This window comes from Panthera uncia (assembly GCF_023721935.1).
Source record: "Panthera uncia isolate 11264 chromosome C1 unlocalized genomic scaffold, Puncia_PCG_1.0 HiC_scaffold_3, whole genome shotgun sequence".
Taxonomy (NCBI): domain Eukaryota; kingdom Metazoa; phylum Chordata; class Mammalia; order Carnivora; family Felidae; genus Panthera; species Panthera uncia.
In genome coordinates, this window is record NW_026057584.1 from 1,402,188 (window position 1) to 1,418,777 (window position 16,590).

The 16,590-nt window shown below is 64.0% G+C and overlaps 1 protein-coding gene across 1 annotated transcript; it reads right to left on the minus strand.

Annotated features, from left to right (window-relative positions):
• Positions 1 to 3,176: 3,176 nt before the first annotated feature.
• Positions 3,177 to 4,662, minus strand: LOC125910995 (G-protein coupled receptor 35-like). Its single transcript, XM_049614536.1, has one exon. It carries the CDS (start codon positions 4,523 to 4,525, stop codon positions 3,602 to 3,604), a length of 924 nt encoding a protein of 307 aa, XP_049470493.1. The 5' UTR covers positions 4,526 to 4,662; the 3' UTR covers positions 3,177 to 3,601.
• Between the last annotated feature and the right edge of the window lie 11,928 nt (positions 4,663 to 16,590).

Consider the following 16,590-nt stretch of genomic DNA (forward strand, 5'->3'; position numbering starts at 1 on the left):
CCGGGCAGGAAGCCTGCGGAGTCCGGGGCTGGAGAACCCATAGACCCTTGGCCAGGAGCCCCTACCCATGCGGCCCAGGGGTCCGGGCGCCTGGCCTGACAGGGTGGAAGGCTGTAGTGGGCGCTGTGGGGTGCTCTGGTGGGGGGGGGGGGGCGTCACGACCGAGGCACATGGTGCTTGTCTTGCCGGCCGGAGGCCCCTCCGGAATCACCTTCAGCAAGTGACACATCAGAGGCCGTGCACCCACGGTAGCCCTGTATGGTCAGCCGCGTGGTCACAACTCCAGAGCTCCCCACGGGCACAGAAGCTGTTCCCTCCGTCCATCCCGCTTGGCCAGCTCCTTTTTGGGTGGGGTTCCCAAGAGCACTCCCACAGAAACCCCTGCGTGCCAGTCTCCATGTCAGAGAGGCTTCTGGAACCCACCCTGACACAGGGGTGTATTCCTGTCCAGCACCAGCACGGCCCTGACCTTGGCCACACCAGCAGCTCCCCCAGAGGGCTGGTGTGAGGGGCTCTTGGGGGTGGGGGTGTGGGGCCGGCAGAGGGTCTGCTGTCCCAGGACCTGGCCCGGCCACCTGCAGGAACAAGGAGGCCAGAGGAAGCTGCCTCCCCCCGCCCCCCTGCTCGGGAAAGCAGGGGGCGCGTACTCCCACGAATCTGGGGAACACGGCACCCCGTGAAGCTGTGAGGTGGGTGACGTGGGGGCGGGTGCCCAGGGGACCCTGAGAGGGACGGCCTGCCACACAGACCAGGAGGCAGGGGCAGGCACGGCCCTGTGCAGACGGCAGCGGCTCTGAGAGCCGGGCAAGGTGAGGTCCCTCCCTGCCAGAGGGGGGGCTCGTGGTGGTCAGTGTCACTTCTGCCCTCCTCCCTACCCTCCCGGGTGGCAGGAGCTGAAAGACACCTCGCCGCCTGGGGCAGGTGCAGGCCAGCGTGCCCACGTCGCGTGCTCCCCTGTGGACTTCAGGGTGCCAGCCCCGGGCGCCTTTATCCGAAAGGTCACTCGTGGGCAGCAGCTCCCTGCAGTACCGACCTTCCCATTGGCTCAGCTCTGCGATCTGCCGCCCCCTCCCTGCTGGGAGGGGCAGCCCTGGGGTCCCTACGGTGCCCCAAACCCTGCACTGCAGCTGCGGGGGGGGCTGACCTGGAGGCTGGCAGCCCCCCCCCCCGGCACCCACTTCCCCAGACCCTGCAGGGCCCTGCCTGTTCCTGCACCGTGTCTGGTTGACGCCCACTGCCCCGTTGACCGAGGACACTTACTCTTAGGAAAGTTTCCTCCGAGGCACAGCAGCAGGGGGCCCCGGAGAATGGGACACAAAGCGTGGCTCTACCCACTAATGGCTGGCCTCCCCCCACCCCCAAACTGCCTTCTGAGGCCGGCTGCAGCCGGGCTCGAACCCCCAGCGAGGGGCATGGACTTCCCGGGACACCTTCTCTCTTTCTGATAATTATTGGCACTCGGGGCGCCTGGGTGGCTCAGGCGGTTAAGTGTCCGACTCTCCGTTTCAGCTTGGGTCACGGCCTCCTGGTTTGTGAGTTGGAGCCCCACCTCAGGCTCTGCACCAACAGTGCTCAACCCACTTAGGATTCTCTGTCTTTCTGCCCCTCCGCTGCTCTCTCTCTCTCTCTCCTCTCAACATAAATAAAGTTAAAAAAAAAAAAAAAAAAAGAACGTTATTGGACACTTAGATTCTGCCCAGTCCTGGGAGGTTCTCTGAGTCCCTCCCCATCGGGGATCTGTCCTCTGCAGCCACCCAGACCCATCTGCTTCTCAGGGACTGCAGATGCTGCCACTTCCTGGGCCGCATCTCACTTTATCTGACTGCTCATACTTCCTCTGCCTGTGGCCAGCTGGCCTGGGTTGCCAAGACCTCAGCAGCCTGAACCCTCCAGACCCTCTCCCGGGTGACCAAGGCCTGGTACAGAACAGTGCCCTGACCAGATAAAATACCCCAAGGGTAATCCTAGTGGAGGGAGAATGAACTGTGTCCTCCCACATTCTGGGCCCTACACTCCTGATGATGCAGCCTCAGAACGAATCTGCTTTTTTTCAGATGCCGGTCGTTTGCTAATTAATGGCAAGCCCAATCCTCATCAATGGCCAGACTGCCCCCTAAGCCCTCTGGGCCGGGGCTGGGGGTGGTCTGTGCATACATTCATGATAGAGAGAGGTTCTTCCACTTGGCCTGGCACAGCCCAGAGGCTGGACTCTGGTGTAGGATACGGAGCGTGTGGGCCGTGATTAGGGTTCAGAAGTCAGTTGTGGGGATGCTTAACCTCTCTGATTTTGCTTCTGCCCCATTTCTTGTTCTTTCAGGAATTTTGTGCAAAGTCCAGCTGCCTCCACTTGCTGGGAGCCAAGAGAGGCCGGAGGGAGAGGTTGTGCACACATCCCCTCTCCAAGCCGTAGACTGGGGAGGATCAGCACCCCTGGGGCCAGGATCGGACAGCAGGATCAGGCAGCATTGTGGTAAAGCTTCACAGGGCCCCTCTGAGTGTGGCTCTTCCCGGGCACGGGTCCACCCAAGTGGGGGCCTCCCTGAGCACCAACCTCCATAGGCAGGGATCCCTGAGTCCGCAGGCCCCTGGGGCCAGGACACGGCTGCCATTCTGGCTCTGATCACACACGCGGAAGAAAGAACAGGACAGGGAAAGCTGTTTGGTGCCCGGGGATGTAGGTGGGGTGGGGTTTGAACACAGGCCCTGCTTGGACCAGCACCCCGGGCGGCCCCTGGAAGGCTCTGGCTGCTCCAGCTCGAGGGTGGATGCCCGGGGTCCCACGCAGGGAGGCAGAGGAGAGGTGGGCACAGCGCACACCAGGCTGGGCGTCCACACTTCCGCCTGGGCGGGTATCCGGGCCCCGCGGCCACCAGGCAGGGCCACCAGCTTCCCTGAAGGAAGCACAAGGGGAGTGTGCCCCCTCGACAGACCTCGGCCGGTTCCTCACCGCCCCTAGCCCACCCCCAGGCTAGTGCGGCTGGCTGTGCAGCCCCTACGAGGGGTCGAGGGGCCCTGGCCCTGCCTCGGCAAGGGAGAGAGCAGCGCCGCCCCCCGGCCCTCCAGGTGGCTGGGCGTGCTGCGGGGTGGGAGCAGGTGGGAGGACCCAAGGAGAGCCCCCAAGTGGCTGGCCATCTAGGAAGACGCCCCGGCCCTCCTACCTCCCACCATCCGAGTATGGACAGCACACGCGTGTCCAAATGCACACACACATGCGCACGCACACACACACACACACACACAGCCCTGACAGGGTCAGGGGAACACCTTTATTCCAACCGCTATAGGTTGGCCGCAGAAAGCTGGCCATTGAGGCCTCCAGGCACAGAGCAAGTGTCCGCCCCAGTACCCCGGGGTGACCAGACCCTGGGCACTGCAGGTGTTGGCCCGATCGCAGGGCCCCAGGGGTTGACCCCGCTCAGTCCTCCCACCCTCTTCCACCCCGGGGATGGGCGCGTCACCACCGCAGGGTCCGTGCCTGGGTCGTCGCCACCCTGCCAGGCCCCCTGGAGCCTGCCCCCATCCACGGTGAGCCGGGGCGCCCCCAGCAGGCAGCACCTCCCGGAGAGCCCGGGACCTGGCCCGCGTGCCCGCGACTTGCGTCCTAGGCCAGGGTCACAGAGAAAGAGTCCCGGCTCCTGTGGGCCTTGGCGGTGGGCATGGAGGCCAGTGCCGACGCCTCCTCCTGGAACTCCTTGGCCATGAAGTAGTAGCAGATGGCGTCCAGGCAGCAGTTGGCATCCGAGAGCTTGCTGGTGATGTAGAGGGCGTAGCAGAGGGCGGGGGTGGGGGCGCTGTGGCCCGCGGCCATGCGCACCGCCAGCACCACGTGTAAGGGCAGGAAGCAGGCCACGAACACGACCAGGTTCGCCCAGACCATGCGGGTGGCCCTCCGGGTGGCCTCTGCCTGGTCCGTGTGGGCGGCCGGCCCCTGGCCCAGGGCAGCGACCACCTGCAGGGAGCAGAAGAGCAGCACGGCCAGCGGCAGGTAGAAGCCCAGCAGGGAGAAGGCCGTGGTGTTGGAGCTCTGCCGGGAGACGCTCAGGAAGCAGAAGCCGCCCTCCCGCACCCCCAGGGCCCACCGGAGCACCAGCGAGCCCGTCACCAGCGCCCAGAGCGCCACGCACACGGCCACGGCCTGCCGCGGGGAGCGGAGGGCGGGGGCGCGCAGCGGGTGCCGCAGGGCCACGTAGCGGTCCACGGCGATGGCCGTCACCAGGCTGATGCTCATGTACCTGTTCGCCAGGTAGACGCCCTGGGAGAGCTGGCAGAACAGCGTGTCCTCGGCTCCCTGCTTCAGGGAATGCAGGAAGAAGGGCAGGGCGCAGAGCAGGCAGAGGTCGGCCACGGCCAGGTTGGCCATGTAGACGTGCGTCTCCGTCCACCGCCGCACGCGGCAGCAGAACACCCACAGCGCCAGGCCGTTGAGCAGCAGCCCCAGCGCCAGCAGCAGGCCCACGTAGGCGTCCATGACGTTCTTGACCCAGTAGGGCCAGGTGAGCTCACTGGAGTGACAGGTACCGTTCATGGTCCTAGGGCTGCAGGAGAGAAGCAGGGCTGAGGAGGGCTGGCGGGGGCGGGGGGGGGGGGCGCCCCTGGGGCCAGCGAGGCCCTGCCCACCTCTGGCCAGGGATGCAGGAGGTGAGCACGGCCCCCCCACACACACACACCGTTACATCCAGTAGCCCAAAACTCATCTTCCCAGAGAAAATCCTAGAAATCATCAGGGGCTCTGAAGCACCCTCCGGGCCACACCCCTGCCCGCTGGACAAGTGGGGGAACCGAGGCTTTCAGAGGCCTGAGGGGGGCTCAAGGTCACACAGTGAGCCAGCCCAGGGCTGGGACCAGATCTCCTGGATGGCGAGGAAGGTGGGAGGGGCTCAGGGGCTCAGTCTCCACTGGCCAGCGCCCAAATCCTGAGGGCCCCCCACGGTGCCAGCTCTCAGGACAGGGAGCCCGAAGGGCAACCAGCCTGGCCCCAGCCCTTGCCGCTCTCCAGGTGGCTCCAAGGAGAGAGCTGAGGGCCGCCCACTGCCCCCTCCCCCCTCCCCCCACACAGTCTTTGGCTGCAGGGGTGCTGACATGCCGTTTAGGCAGCGGGGCTGCGGCTCAGGACAGCCCCCCAGGAAACCCCAGAACACCCTCGTCCCCCCTCCCTCCCGTGCCACCCCGGGCACCACCACCCTCCGAGTGCCCGCCCACCCCAGTGCTGTGCCCTGGGGTCCACTCGCAAGGGCCCCTTGAGCCCTCTGTGGTCAGAGGTCCAGACCCACGGTTCAGAACAGGCCTCCGGGTGGCACTGGGGCGTCCCCTGCTCCATCATCATCAAGGCCACTGTTAAGGCCTCACCCTCCACCACCCACACTGTCCCCTCCCTCCCTTGGACAAGCTCCACGACACGGCCCAGGAGGGCTGGGACCGGTCCCCCAGGGCCGGGGTGGACCTGGTCAGGGGTCGTGACACAGGGCCTGGCCTGTGATGTAGGGGTTGGACTCCGGACTCACCCGAGCGCTGGGTGAGCCTTGGCCTCCTGAGCACAAAGGGGTTCTGGTGTCACACATGTGGGGTCATGGAGCACTTGTGTGAGTGACCGGCGTGCCAGTGCCTAGCACGGGGAACACGCTACCAAGCCCCCACCTCGCTTCCCCCAGCTGGAAGGGCCTGGAGGGGCAGGGTGGGCATGGCCTCCCCGCCCCCAGGAGCACCAGGCCCTGGGGGGAGGGGTGCTCCCTGCGCTTGGGGTGGTAAGGAAGGGCGGGTCCTGGGCGAGCTCTACTGCCTTGAGCCCTCCCCACACAGGAAGAGAAGAAATATCTAGAACCATTAGATTCATTAGTGCCTGCGGCCGGGTGGGTGGGAGGGGGACTCGTTTCCTCAGCCACAGTCCCCTGGGAACCTCCAGACCACAGTCCTTTAGGGAAGCGGGAGCACAGATTTCAGCTCGAACAGAAATATTCCACCAAATTATCCCATTTTCTCTCCGGAATTTTCAAAGGGCGGCCCTGCCAGCAACCAAAGTTTTATGAGCCTTCACCATGGTTTCCGCTCTCCGCGCCCCTGACGAGGCGCTCTCCTTTTTTTGTTGTTTTTAAGGAGTCTGCTCTTCTCTCTGTTCTGTGAGTGACACCCAGGTTCTGAGGCCCCTCAGACCACAAGCCAGCCAGGCTCCACAGGCCCCGAGCCCACCAGAAGCGACCACGGGGATCCTCCCTCCTTGCCTGCCCCGCCCTCGCGGCCGCAGCCCCCCCCCCCCCCCCCAGCGTGTGTGTGCCCCCCCCCCCCCCCCCCGCCCAGATTCCTTAGAACCTGCTGGGAAGGTACCTCAAGGCCCCACAGAGTCACGGTGCCGCCGTGGGACCCCCCCACCCGAGGCGGGTCCAGCAGCGGTGAACGGTTGCTGCCCTTCTAGCTGACCTTGCGGGGTGGGGGGCAGGATGAGATGCCCGGGGCCGCGTGCGGTTGGGTGTCTGGGAGTATGACTCACAGGCTGGCCTCAGTGTGGCCCGAGCTCTCCTCACCATCCCAGACAGGGCTTGGCATGGTTTTGAAGGTACCGGTGGGGTCCTGAACACTTGGCCAGCTCGGGGGGGCCCGCATCTGTGTCCCTTGGGGCGCCTCCCGCACAAGCCTGGGAAGTCAGGTCACGGGTCCAGCCCAAGTGGCACAGGGCCGTCCGGAAGCCACCGATGGCACCTCATGTCCTGCCTGCGTCTGGCCCTGGCGTGGGGACCTGTGTCCAGGGCAGGGCCCCCACTGTCCTAGTGTCCTAATGGCCCCATTGCCGCACGGCCAGCGCAGAGCGCTGAGTGACACGGGCTGGGAGCTTCCTGCTGGGGGGTGGGGGGGGCAGGGGAGCGGCACCTCCCGGGTACCGCTTCCTTCCTGATGGCGCCATCAGTCTGCCTCCTCACGCCAGTGGAAAGGTGTCCTGGATTCTGCACTGAGGCACCTCTGTAATGACCCGACAGGGGCCTGGGGTCGGGTCTGGGAGGCCGGCCCACCCCACGGCCCCGGGGCCCCATAGACGCCTTGAGCGGGACCTGGGGCAGGGACTGGGGTGCAGACCCCGGGGCCTGAGCACCGTAGAGGCCTCTGGAGCCGGGGCCCCGCGCAAGAAATACTCCAGGATCCAGGACGGATGCGCGTGGGTGACCGAAGCGTCGCGGAGCCAAGATCCCCGCGGCGGGAATACGGCGCGCAAACATTTTCTCTCCTAGTTTGTCAAGCGCCGGTCCCAGCCCACAAAGTGGGTTTCAGGGTCTCGAGTGAGGTGGGAGTTCTGGCCCTGGAGGAGGACCCCAGTTGCTTCCCATTTGCTGCCCACGCTGGATGCCCCCCCCCCCCCACACGCATGGAGGGCGGCTCTCCTTTCCAGATCATCGTCCTCACAAAGCACCTCGGGCAGGATGCTCCCCTGAGCTCCTCCCCTCCCCCTTCCGAGACCCCACCACAGCCTCACCCCCTCTGAGACCATCATACCTTCACCCCCCTGAGGCCCCCCATCACACCCCACCCCTTCCGAGACCCCATCACACCCCACCCCCTCAGAGACCCCATCACACCCCACCCCCTCAGAGACCCGCATCACACCCCCACCCCCTCAGAGACCCGCGTCACACCCCCACCCCCCCCAGAGACCTCCATCACACCCCCACCCCTTCCGAGACCCCCCCATTATTTCCTCACCCCCTCTGAGACTCCCCCCACCATACGCTCACTCCCTCTGAGACCGCCCCATCACCCCCTCACCTCCAAGCTTCCCGGCTCCAGATGGGAAAGTGGGGGCAGCCCTGGCCGACCGTCCCCCGACCTTAAGGCAGGCAGGTGGCAGGGTTGGCGGACGACAGAGCGCAGGTGCCGGGACTGCCACCTGTGCCGGCTCAGGGCTGCCGGGGTAGTTTCTCGGAAGGGAAGTGGGGAGTGGCATGGCCTCCCCAGACACGTCTGCGGAGACGGGGCGTCCTAGAAACAACCCGAGAGAGTTCCTCTGACCCCGCTCCTTTGACCCCAGCCTCTCTACCCATCCACCCTGCAGAATGAGGGACATTTCCGGGGGCGGCCCCCCCCCCCCGAGGCTGCAGGTCGGTGTCCCCCGCCCCCAGGGCCAGCATCCCCCGGCGGGAAGGCCACACGCACAGGCACCCTCCGGGTCACACCCGCCGCGACCCACCGACGTGTGTGGGCGCAGAGGCTCCTCCGGGCCGGCGGTGCGAACCCAGACAGGCGACTTCCTGTGGCTCTGCGCACGCACGGGCGGCCCTGCTCCAGGGGCCTCCTGGGGCGACCTCCCCACTCTGAGCTCACGCCAGCCTTCGCGTCCCCCTCCCACTTAGCCCGGCGCGGCACACACAGTGTGGCAGGGACCCGACTCCTCGTTGCGGCTTCTCTCTCTGCGCCGAGCCATCACCACCACCCCTGCTCATTGGCGGAGGCAGCAACCGAGGCCCCCAGAAGGCAGTGGCTGGGCTGGGCCTCCTGGCCCTGTGACCAGGGCCCCTCCCCCACCACAGCAGCCCCAGGCACAGCCCTCCAGAGCCAGCCTGCCTCCCCCTCCTCCCCCGCCTCTCTGCCCCTCTCTGGGGGCCCCACCCCTTCCTAGCGCCCCGTTCGGTCTGGTTTTCCTTATAGAATTTCTCATGAATTAGAAGAGCTCGTCCCTGTACTCAGTTCTTGCCTGTGGCTGGGACCCGCCTGCTGTCGGCCACTTCAGTGCCTGGTGCGGAGTGAGGCCTCCCTAAAGCGTTTTAACCAGTCGGCGGCGGCCTCGAAGGGAGAATCCAGCCGGCGACGCGTGCCGCCGAGGAAGAAGCCGGATTCTAGGCTCACGGGCGTCCTGTAAACAGTAGTGGCCTCGACTCAGAAAGCGTCTGCCCCGAGTGGGCTGGGGCGTCGGAACCTTCCCTCCGCCAAGCTCCCTCCCTGTGCGGGGCTGGGGCCGGGTCCTTTCCCTCAAGCCCCACTGGATCCCGCGGGTTCAAGAGGCCTGACCTCGCAGGGCAGGCTCCAGATGCCAGACCAGGCCCGTCCTCTGGCTGCCGGGCCGCCTCGAACCATAGCGACGGGCCTCCGCAAAGCAGCACTTGCGAGGCCCGGCTCGCTGCCCCGAGACCCACCGCGGAGCCCCTGAGAGCCTCCACCAGCCGGGGCACTGGGGCTCAGGGGACCTGCACCCCCTGGCCGCCACCCCTGCCTGGGGTCCCAGTCCCCGCTCCTGCTTTGCACGCGCAGAACCCACGTGGCAACCCTCGTGTGGTGGATCCTTCTTGCCCCTTCCTCCTGGCCCTCCGCCCCTCCGAATGGTTGGGGTTGGAGGGAAAAGGGCCACTCGGCTGATGTCAAGATGACACGTCACTGCCCTGCTGAGAGCTGGGAGCCTCCAAGGGAAGTGAGCCCGGGAGTCTGAGTCACTCCACAGGAGGCTGCTGGATGGGGCCCAGGGGCGGGCCCAGGAAACGCTGAGCCCCTGCCTCCGGGGGGCTTCCCTCCTGGGGTGGGAAGCGCGCCCCTGCCCACCTGGGTCACACAGAAACCAAGTGCTGAGAATGGGGGCATTCAGGACCCTCGCCTAGGAAGAGGGCAAAGGATCCTGAGGACACTGGGCAATGCGGCCGCCCAGGGTCGACTCCCTGAGCCAAAATGTGCGTCCACTCTGACCTAAAATGACCGTCTACTCTTGGTCTGCTCCCTCTTCTGCACCCACGCTTGGGCCCTGCCTGGGCACCACGCTGGGCACAACGCTGAGGCAGGCGCCCCAGGAGCGGGGCCCTGCACTCACATCGCCTCCGACTCCTGGGGGGTTCACAGAGGGCAGGACCGGAGGCTTCTAGGAGGAGGTGGCCAGGGACAGGGAGGGAGCAAGCTGCAGGAGGAGCAGGAAGGGAGCCTCAGGCTGACAGTGGGCAGGGGCGTGGCTTGACTGCACAGAGCCACGGCCCTTTCCTCTGGTTCGGGGATGGGGGGGGCGGGGGGAGCCTGAGCAGAGCCCCGAGAAGCAGAGCCGAAAGCTGGCCAGGGGGCTACCTTCCGAGCCACACTGGGGGTCGGGTGGGTCTTTCACGACCTCCCGGTCCCCCCACGTTGGAGCCTGAAGCCGAGGCACGCCAGGCCCCCCAGCCTGCCTTCACCGGCCGCGCTCACCCTTTGCTCGGTGGGTTTGCGCATCAGCCTCCGAGTACGAAAACGTGGCACCAGAGCATGGTTAACCCTCACGCCCGAGTTGTCGGCAGCCCCTTGGATGCTGTGCCAGAGGCCAGCGCCTCACCCCTGCCCGGCCTAACCCCAGGCACCTGGGGGTGGAACCAGCCGGGCCTCTGGCACGGAAGCCGTTGCCACCGCTGACACTTTCTGTTCCCCTGTCCCCAGCAACTGTCTCTGGGAACCTCCTCCCCCTCCCCCTCCCCCTGTCTGGCCCAGAGCCAGATGAGGACGCCAAGGGGCTGGAGGGGTCCCGGGAGGGGTCAGCTGCCCCCAGCACCCCCGCACCCGAGTCCCCCTCCCCTCCTCAGCTGGGGGGCCCAGCCTTGGGACCCCCCCCCACTCTTCTTCACAGACCCTTCCAGCCCTGTCCCCTCCTCGGGCCCCTCGGGCCCCTCCTCCACTTGGCAGCCAGGGTCCCTCTGCCTCCGGGAAAATGAGGCCCTGTCACTTGCTAACACTCTCGAACTGCATGGGCCTGTCCCTAGGTCACCCCCAGGCACTGTCCCCCATTAAGAGGGCTTCTTCTCTCCCAGTGTCCTCAGCCTGGGGTCTTCCCTTGGCATTCAGAAACCAGCCTCGACTCCCCAGGGGAAGGAAGTGGGGGGGGGGGCGGTGACACCTTCCTGGCCACACTGCCCCCTTGACATCCCTCCCTCTGCTCCCTCTGGCATCCACCCTGTACCACAGGAAGTGGCTGGGGTGCAGGCAAGGTCAAGGATAAGAGCCTCCCACCCACCCGGCCTCCAGCCAAAACCCCAGGCCCAGGCCTGCGGGGACAGGCTGTGAGGGGGCACCGGAGGATGGCCACCCTGTTCCCAGGGACCCGCAGGCACATCTGGGGTGGCAGAACAGCCTTACGGGCCTCGGGCCGGACAGCCGGCGCTCAGGACACAACTCGGCCTCCGGCCTCTCGCGCTGCCCATGACCAGTCGGCACACGCCGACACCCCACGGACAGAGGCCCCGCCTCCGGGATGCGCACCCCGGAGCCCTGGGCGGGCAGCCCTGGCTGTGCCCGGCGCGGTGCTCCTGGTCTTGTTCCCTGCGTTTCTCCTCGGCGTCCCCTTGTGAACCCTCCATGCCCCAGACAGACCCTGCCTTCAGCCACATTTGCCCCTGGAGCCCCTTTCCCAACCCTTGGCCCTGGGCCCAGGAAGCGCCTCTGCTCGGCCTCCCTGGGACAGAGGGTCAGGGCCAAGTCAGACGCTCAGACAGCACGTCCACAGCCCTTCCTGGACAGAGATTTGGCCCAAGCAAGGAGGGGAAGGGGGCCTTGTCAGACAGGAGAAGGCACCACAGCACAAGGGACACTGTGGCAACTTGGGGAATGTGAGGGCATCTTGAGAGAGTTCTCAGGGGGGCCTGAGGGCCTGAGGGGTTCCTGGGGGGATCCTGAGAGAGTCCTGGGGGGGGGGGGGGTCTTGAGGGGGTCCTGAGGTCTGCTGACCTTGGCTGGGCTGTTCCCGCTGGTGACATCCTAGGGCCTGTCACTGGCTGGGCAGCATGGGCACAGGGTCCCCAGGGGTCGAGGCAGGCTGCTCTCCTGCCCCCACCCCCACCCCACAGCCTCACAGATGCACAGGCTCAGCGAGGAGCATAGTGGGTGCCACCCTCCCTGCCCGTCCTCCTGCCTACCCCACCCCTTCAACAGCAGCGGTGGGCAGCCTCCCCCGACCTGTGCCCTTGGACACTCAGGGACCAGGGACCCGGGGCACCTCCCGCCACCTCTGCTCGTTTTGCCCCGAGGTGGAAGATGCCTCGGGACATCTGGACACTCGAAGATGACAAAAGTGCCCCATCGGCAGGCCGGCCACTGCACGCACAGGGCGTGGGGGATGGGGGTGAGCGGGGACCCGGGCAGGTGCCGGCCTCCAGCTGCCCGGGACAGCTTGCTCACTCCGACAGCTCCTGCTCCCCTCCTCCTGGGCTGGCTCCTCGAGGAGCCCCTGGGGGACGCGGGGGTGGGGTGAGTGGTGGAACGCTGCAGGTTCCTCTCCGCCTCTTCCTGCTCATGCTGACCCCTGATGTGCTCCTCTGCCCTCCCAGGCACCTTCCCCTTTCTCAGCCCCAGACGGCTCCGAAGGCAAGGCTGGTGGCTGCCCCCCCACCCCAGGTTCCACGCCTGGGGCTGCGGTCTCCCTGCACCCCCCCCCCCCAACCGACCTGGGCCCTGGGCTCCCTGCCCTGCCTGGGGAGTCCTCCCCACTCCCTGCGGCCATCCTCCCGGGGATGGCTCCTCTTTCAATCAGTGCTGCTGGGGCGCAGGTGGGGGGCTGGGGGGGGCTCCATGCCTGTGGACCCCAGGCTGAGGATTGAGATGGGCGGAGAGCAGCGGCTCACCCCTGCCCGAGAGTCAGCTGTGAAGGTGCAGCGCCGGCCGCCGAGCCGGGGAAGGGCCACCTCCCTTGAAAGCGGCTTGTCTGGAGGGCTTTTCCCTGCCTCCCCTCCTCCAAGGGCAGATGGCCTCCGGCTTGGGCTCGTCTGAGCCAGTCTGTCTGGGGCGGGCCGAGAAGCGCCCGCTTTACCAGCGCCAGGTGATGCCGGGGCAGGGAGCCCCCGCCCCCGCCCCCTCACCCTACAGCGCTCTGCCCAGCATTCTGTGTCGGCCCCTGTCCTTGTCTCCGCCCAGGACCTCTGCCTTTGGAGGTCGGCGAGATGCCAACAAGAGACAGGAACAGACTCTCAGAAAAGGAGATGTGAGATGCAGAGGACTCACTGGAGATCTAAAAGGGGCCCACGCACTCATCAAATGAGAAACGTGAACTCAAAGTGCACGGCAATTCTGCTTCTCCCCGTCAGATGAGCTAAGTGCGAGCACTCGGCAGCGATCGAAGGCGGGGAACATCGTCAGATATGGCCCACTGATCTTCCCCGTGGAGAGGGCCTGGCAATCCTGCAACGTTGGAGATGCCCTGCCCTTTGACCCGGCGACCACACTTCCGGGCATCTGTCCCACGACAGAGCAGTGGGGTTCTGAAAAGGATGCTCGAGGGTCTACCCTCGCGGTGCTGTAGTGAAGCGGGGCCTGGAAACCACCCGGACGTCTGTCCGTCAAGCCCTGGAGGCATGAGATGCTTGCCGTCCACACCACGGGGCACCAGGAAGTCGTAAAAAAGGAAGGAGAAATATTTCTATCCATTACTCAGTGGTTTTCTCCAGGATAGATTGAAGAACGAAATATGGTGTTGATGCGTATTTATTATAGCACACCAGCAGCTTCTGTTTTACAAATGGAAGGATAAGCCAATAAATTTGTTTAAAATTAAATCATTACCTATGAGGAACAGGTGGGGAGGAGGAGAAGGGAGACAGGAATAGAAGCTAGACCTCGAGGGGCACCTGGGTGGCTTAGTCAGTCGAGCGTCCGACTTCGGCTCGGGTCATGATCTCGCGGTTCGTGAGTTTGAGCCCCGCGTCAGGCTCTGTGCTGACGGCTCGGGGCCTGGAGCCTGCTTCGGATTCTGTGTCTCCCTCTCTCTCTCTGCCCCTCCCCTGCTCACGCTCTGTCTCTGTCTCTCAAAAATAAATAAATGTTAACAGAAGTTTTTAAGTATGTAGCTCTGAATTTGAGTGAAAGGTATCAGTATATCCTTGTACTGTGTTCTATCTTAAAAAGAAAAGTTAGTATCTGAATTCTGTCCGTTGACAAGACCTAAAAGCAAGCACCCTAAACATCCAGATTTTGGTCTCTAGGAATCATTTCTCCTGAAGAGAAAGAGGGGCTCCTGAGGGCAGCGGACGCTCTCAGGCCTGGGTCAGAACATGTATAAAATGAGCCTGGATTTTGCGTTTCGCCCTAGAGAACGAAGCAGATCCAGACTCTTCGCCACTGTCTAGAGGACTCAGGAGTGACCTCGAGTTCGCTCCCACTGGCCAGAGACAAGATGATCTGAATATCAATAGGAGGATCATTTCCATGAATTGGAACTCGAAAAAATCGCTTAAATCCATGAATTTGCACTTAAACTTAAAAACCAACGACCTGTCACTTCATGTGTCGAGTAGCTTGCCAAAAACAAACATCACACCTGAACTTGAAGAAGCACGTGGAGCTCGCCACCTGTGACAAGAGCCCCAGAGGGCGTGGGATACAGTAAGTGACGCCCTAGGGGTGCAAGCAGCAAAGCCCGGTCTGGGGCCGCTCTGCAGGGCAGGGCATCAAAGGCAAGAGTCTGGAGGGGAGTCTGGAGGGGGGCGGGGCTGCCTCCATCACCCACCTGGGCACCAGCCGCCGCGGCCCCGGCTCCGAACCTGCGCCGCCCAGGTGGGAAACTGAGGCCCAGGTGGGGCAGGGACTGGCCTGAGGGTGCGGGGGTGAGCAGAGGAGAGAACCGGAACGCCCAGCCCGGGCTCTTGCCCAGCGCAGACTTGAGGATGCAGCACGCACCTGGGGCGAAGGCCAGGGAAGGAGCGGCGAGGGCGCTGAGCTGACCGTCAGACACGGGTGGGCCGTGGGGGGCGGGAGGGCCACAGAGGTGGGGAGGGGGCGCACGGTCGGGGTGTGAGGGCGACGGCGACTGGGGAGAGGGAGGAGAGTGGGCCCCTCCAAGGTTGAGGTTGGGCCTAGAGCCGGAGTGAGGGGGAGGTCAGAGGGCGGTCAGGGTCAGGGTTAGGACTGTGTTAGGGCAGGGTTAGAGCCAAGCATTAAGGAGTCGTGAAGTAAGCCTTGAGTTTTTACTTGATACTCGCTTATTCTAAAAATCTGGAGTCCGAGATTCTCTTTCCAGAATTTTGTGTTGGTTTTTTGTTTTGTTTTTAAATGTTCATTTATTCTGAGACGGTGAGCACGGGTGCGTGAGCAGGGGTGGGGCCGAGAGAGAGGGCAAGAGAGAATCTCAAGCAGACTCCATGCTTGGCACAGAGCCCAACGTGGGGCCGGGTCCCACGAACCGTAAGATCACGACTTGGGCTGAGATCGGGAGTCGGACACGTAACCGCCTGCACCACCCAGGTGCCCCATGTGTGTGTTTTGATGAGAGACAAACTCTTTAAAGGCCTGATATACAAGCGAAGCCATTTTAGATTTCTTCTTAGAAAGAAATCAAGCTTTGGTTCAAACCCAAAAGCCTGGCTTGTGGCCCATGTTGTGCACTTGCCTTGTGAACAAGTACCTGCAGGAAAACCATCTTGTCCCTCACACATGGACCGATGCTGCTACCTCCCGCATCCCTCGATGGTAGAACTCAGGATTCCTGCTACGCGCTAATCTCCAATCTTTGGAGCTTTTACAAGATGTGAAAAGTATATAACCCTGTAAAACCGTTCATTCTCTAGACGCCTTTCTTCCCTGCGAAGGCGTGTTTCCTGGGCAGTTGTTCTAACTTGGGTTCAAGCAAAACTCTTCTTTTAGAGATTCCAAAAGGTTTGTTCATTTTGCACCTCTCTCTCTCTCACACACACACACACAGACACACACACGCGCGCACATGCACACACATAGTTTCATGGGCCCTGCTCTCAGATCTGCTCACCCTCACCTGGAGCACCCCACCTCTGCTCTCCCCTCCCCGCCTGCCCATCCTGCAAGTCCGCCCATAGCAGGCTGCTCCCTGCCAGCCCCACCCGTGCCCACCTGTCCACTTTAACTTCCTCCAGCACATATGTGCTGAGCTGAGTGGGGTCCAGCCTCCTCTCGTAGGCCAGCTCCCACCACGGTGGGGCTTGTACTCCCGGAAGCCACGTTGCAGGCTTGTGGAAAGCCACCCCGCGTGGCAGCCAGAGGCGCAGTCTAGATGAGAGACCGGGCCTCCGCCGTGGTCCCAGCTGTCCGCCAAGCCCTGCCAGAGGACCGTGTGGTGGCGCAGGTCAGATCCTCCTGAAGGAGGTGTCCTCATGCGGAGTCTAGCTCCTCAAACCCCTGCGATGCTCAGACACTGAGGTCCGGACCCCACCGTGGGCAGTCCGCACCCCGGCAGGCACCTAACGGGCACCGTCTCGACTCCCAGCGACATTTGGCAGAGTTCTTCATGGTTCAGTGTTTTAATAAAGTATTGAATAGATTTAAATGTACAGTCATGTGCACGTTCACAAATTAAGAAATGGAGCTTCCAATGACCTTCAAGCGCCCCTGCATCCTGCCCCAGTTCTGAAACCCTCTCACAGCACCCCCCAGGGGCAACTGGAGCTGCCGCCTCTTTTGGTTCCAAGGTGGCACTCTAGATTGTTCTGCTCCTTCCTCTCCGGACTCTCCCCTCACGCCTCTGTCCCAAAATTGGAGTGCACGGGGCTTGGTCCTGGACCCTTTTCTTGCCCCATCGCACACTCTCCATAAGCAGATGCACCCACTTCCATTGGTTCATCAGTTACCAAATGCCCGACTCCAGCTGCCAGATCCAGCCCAGACTCCTGGACCACACGTGGAACTGCCTCTCACGCGTCTTCCCCTGGATGCCCGAAA

Excerpts from the sequence above, each read along its gene's own strand:
- LOC125910995 (XM_049614536.1), bottom strand. The coding sequence starts at position 4,525 with ATGAACGGTACCTGTCACTCCAGTGAGCTCACCTGGCCCTACTGGGTC.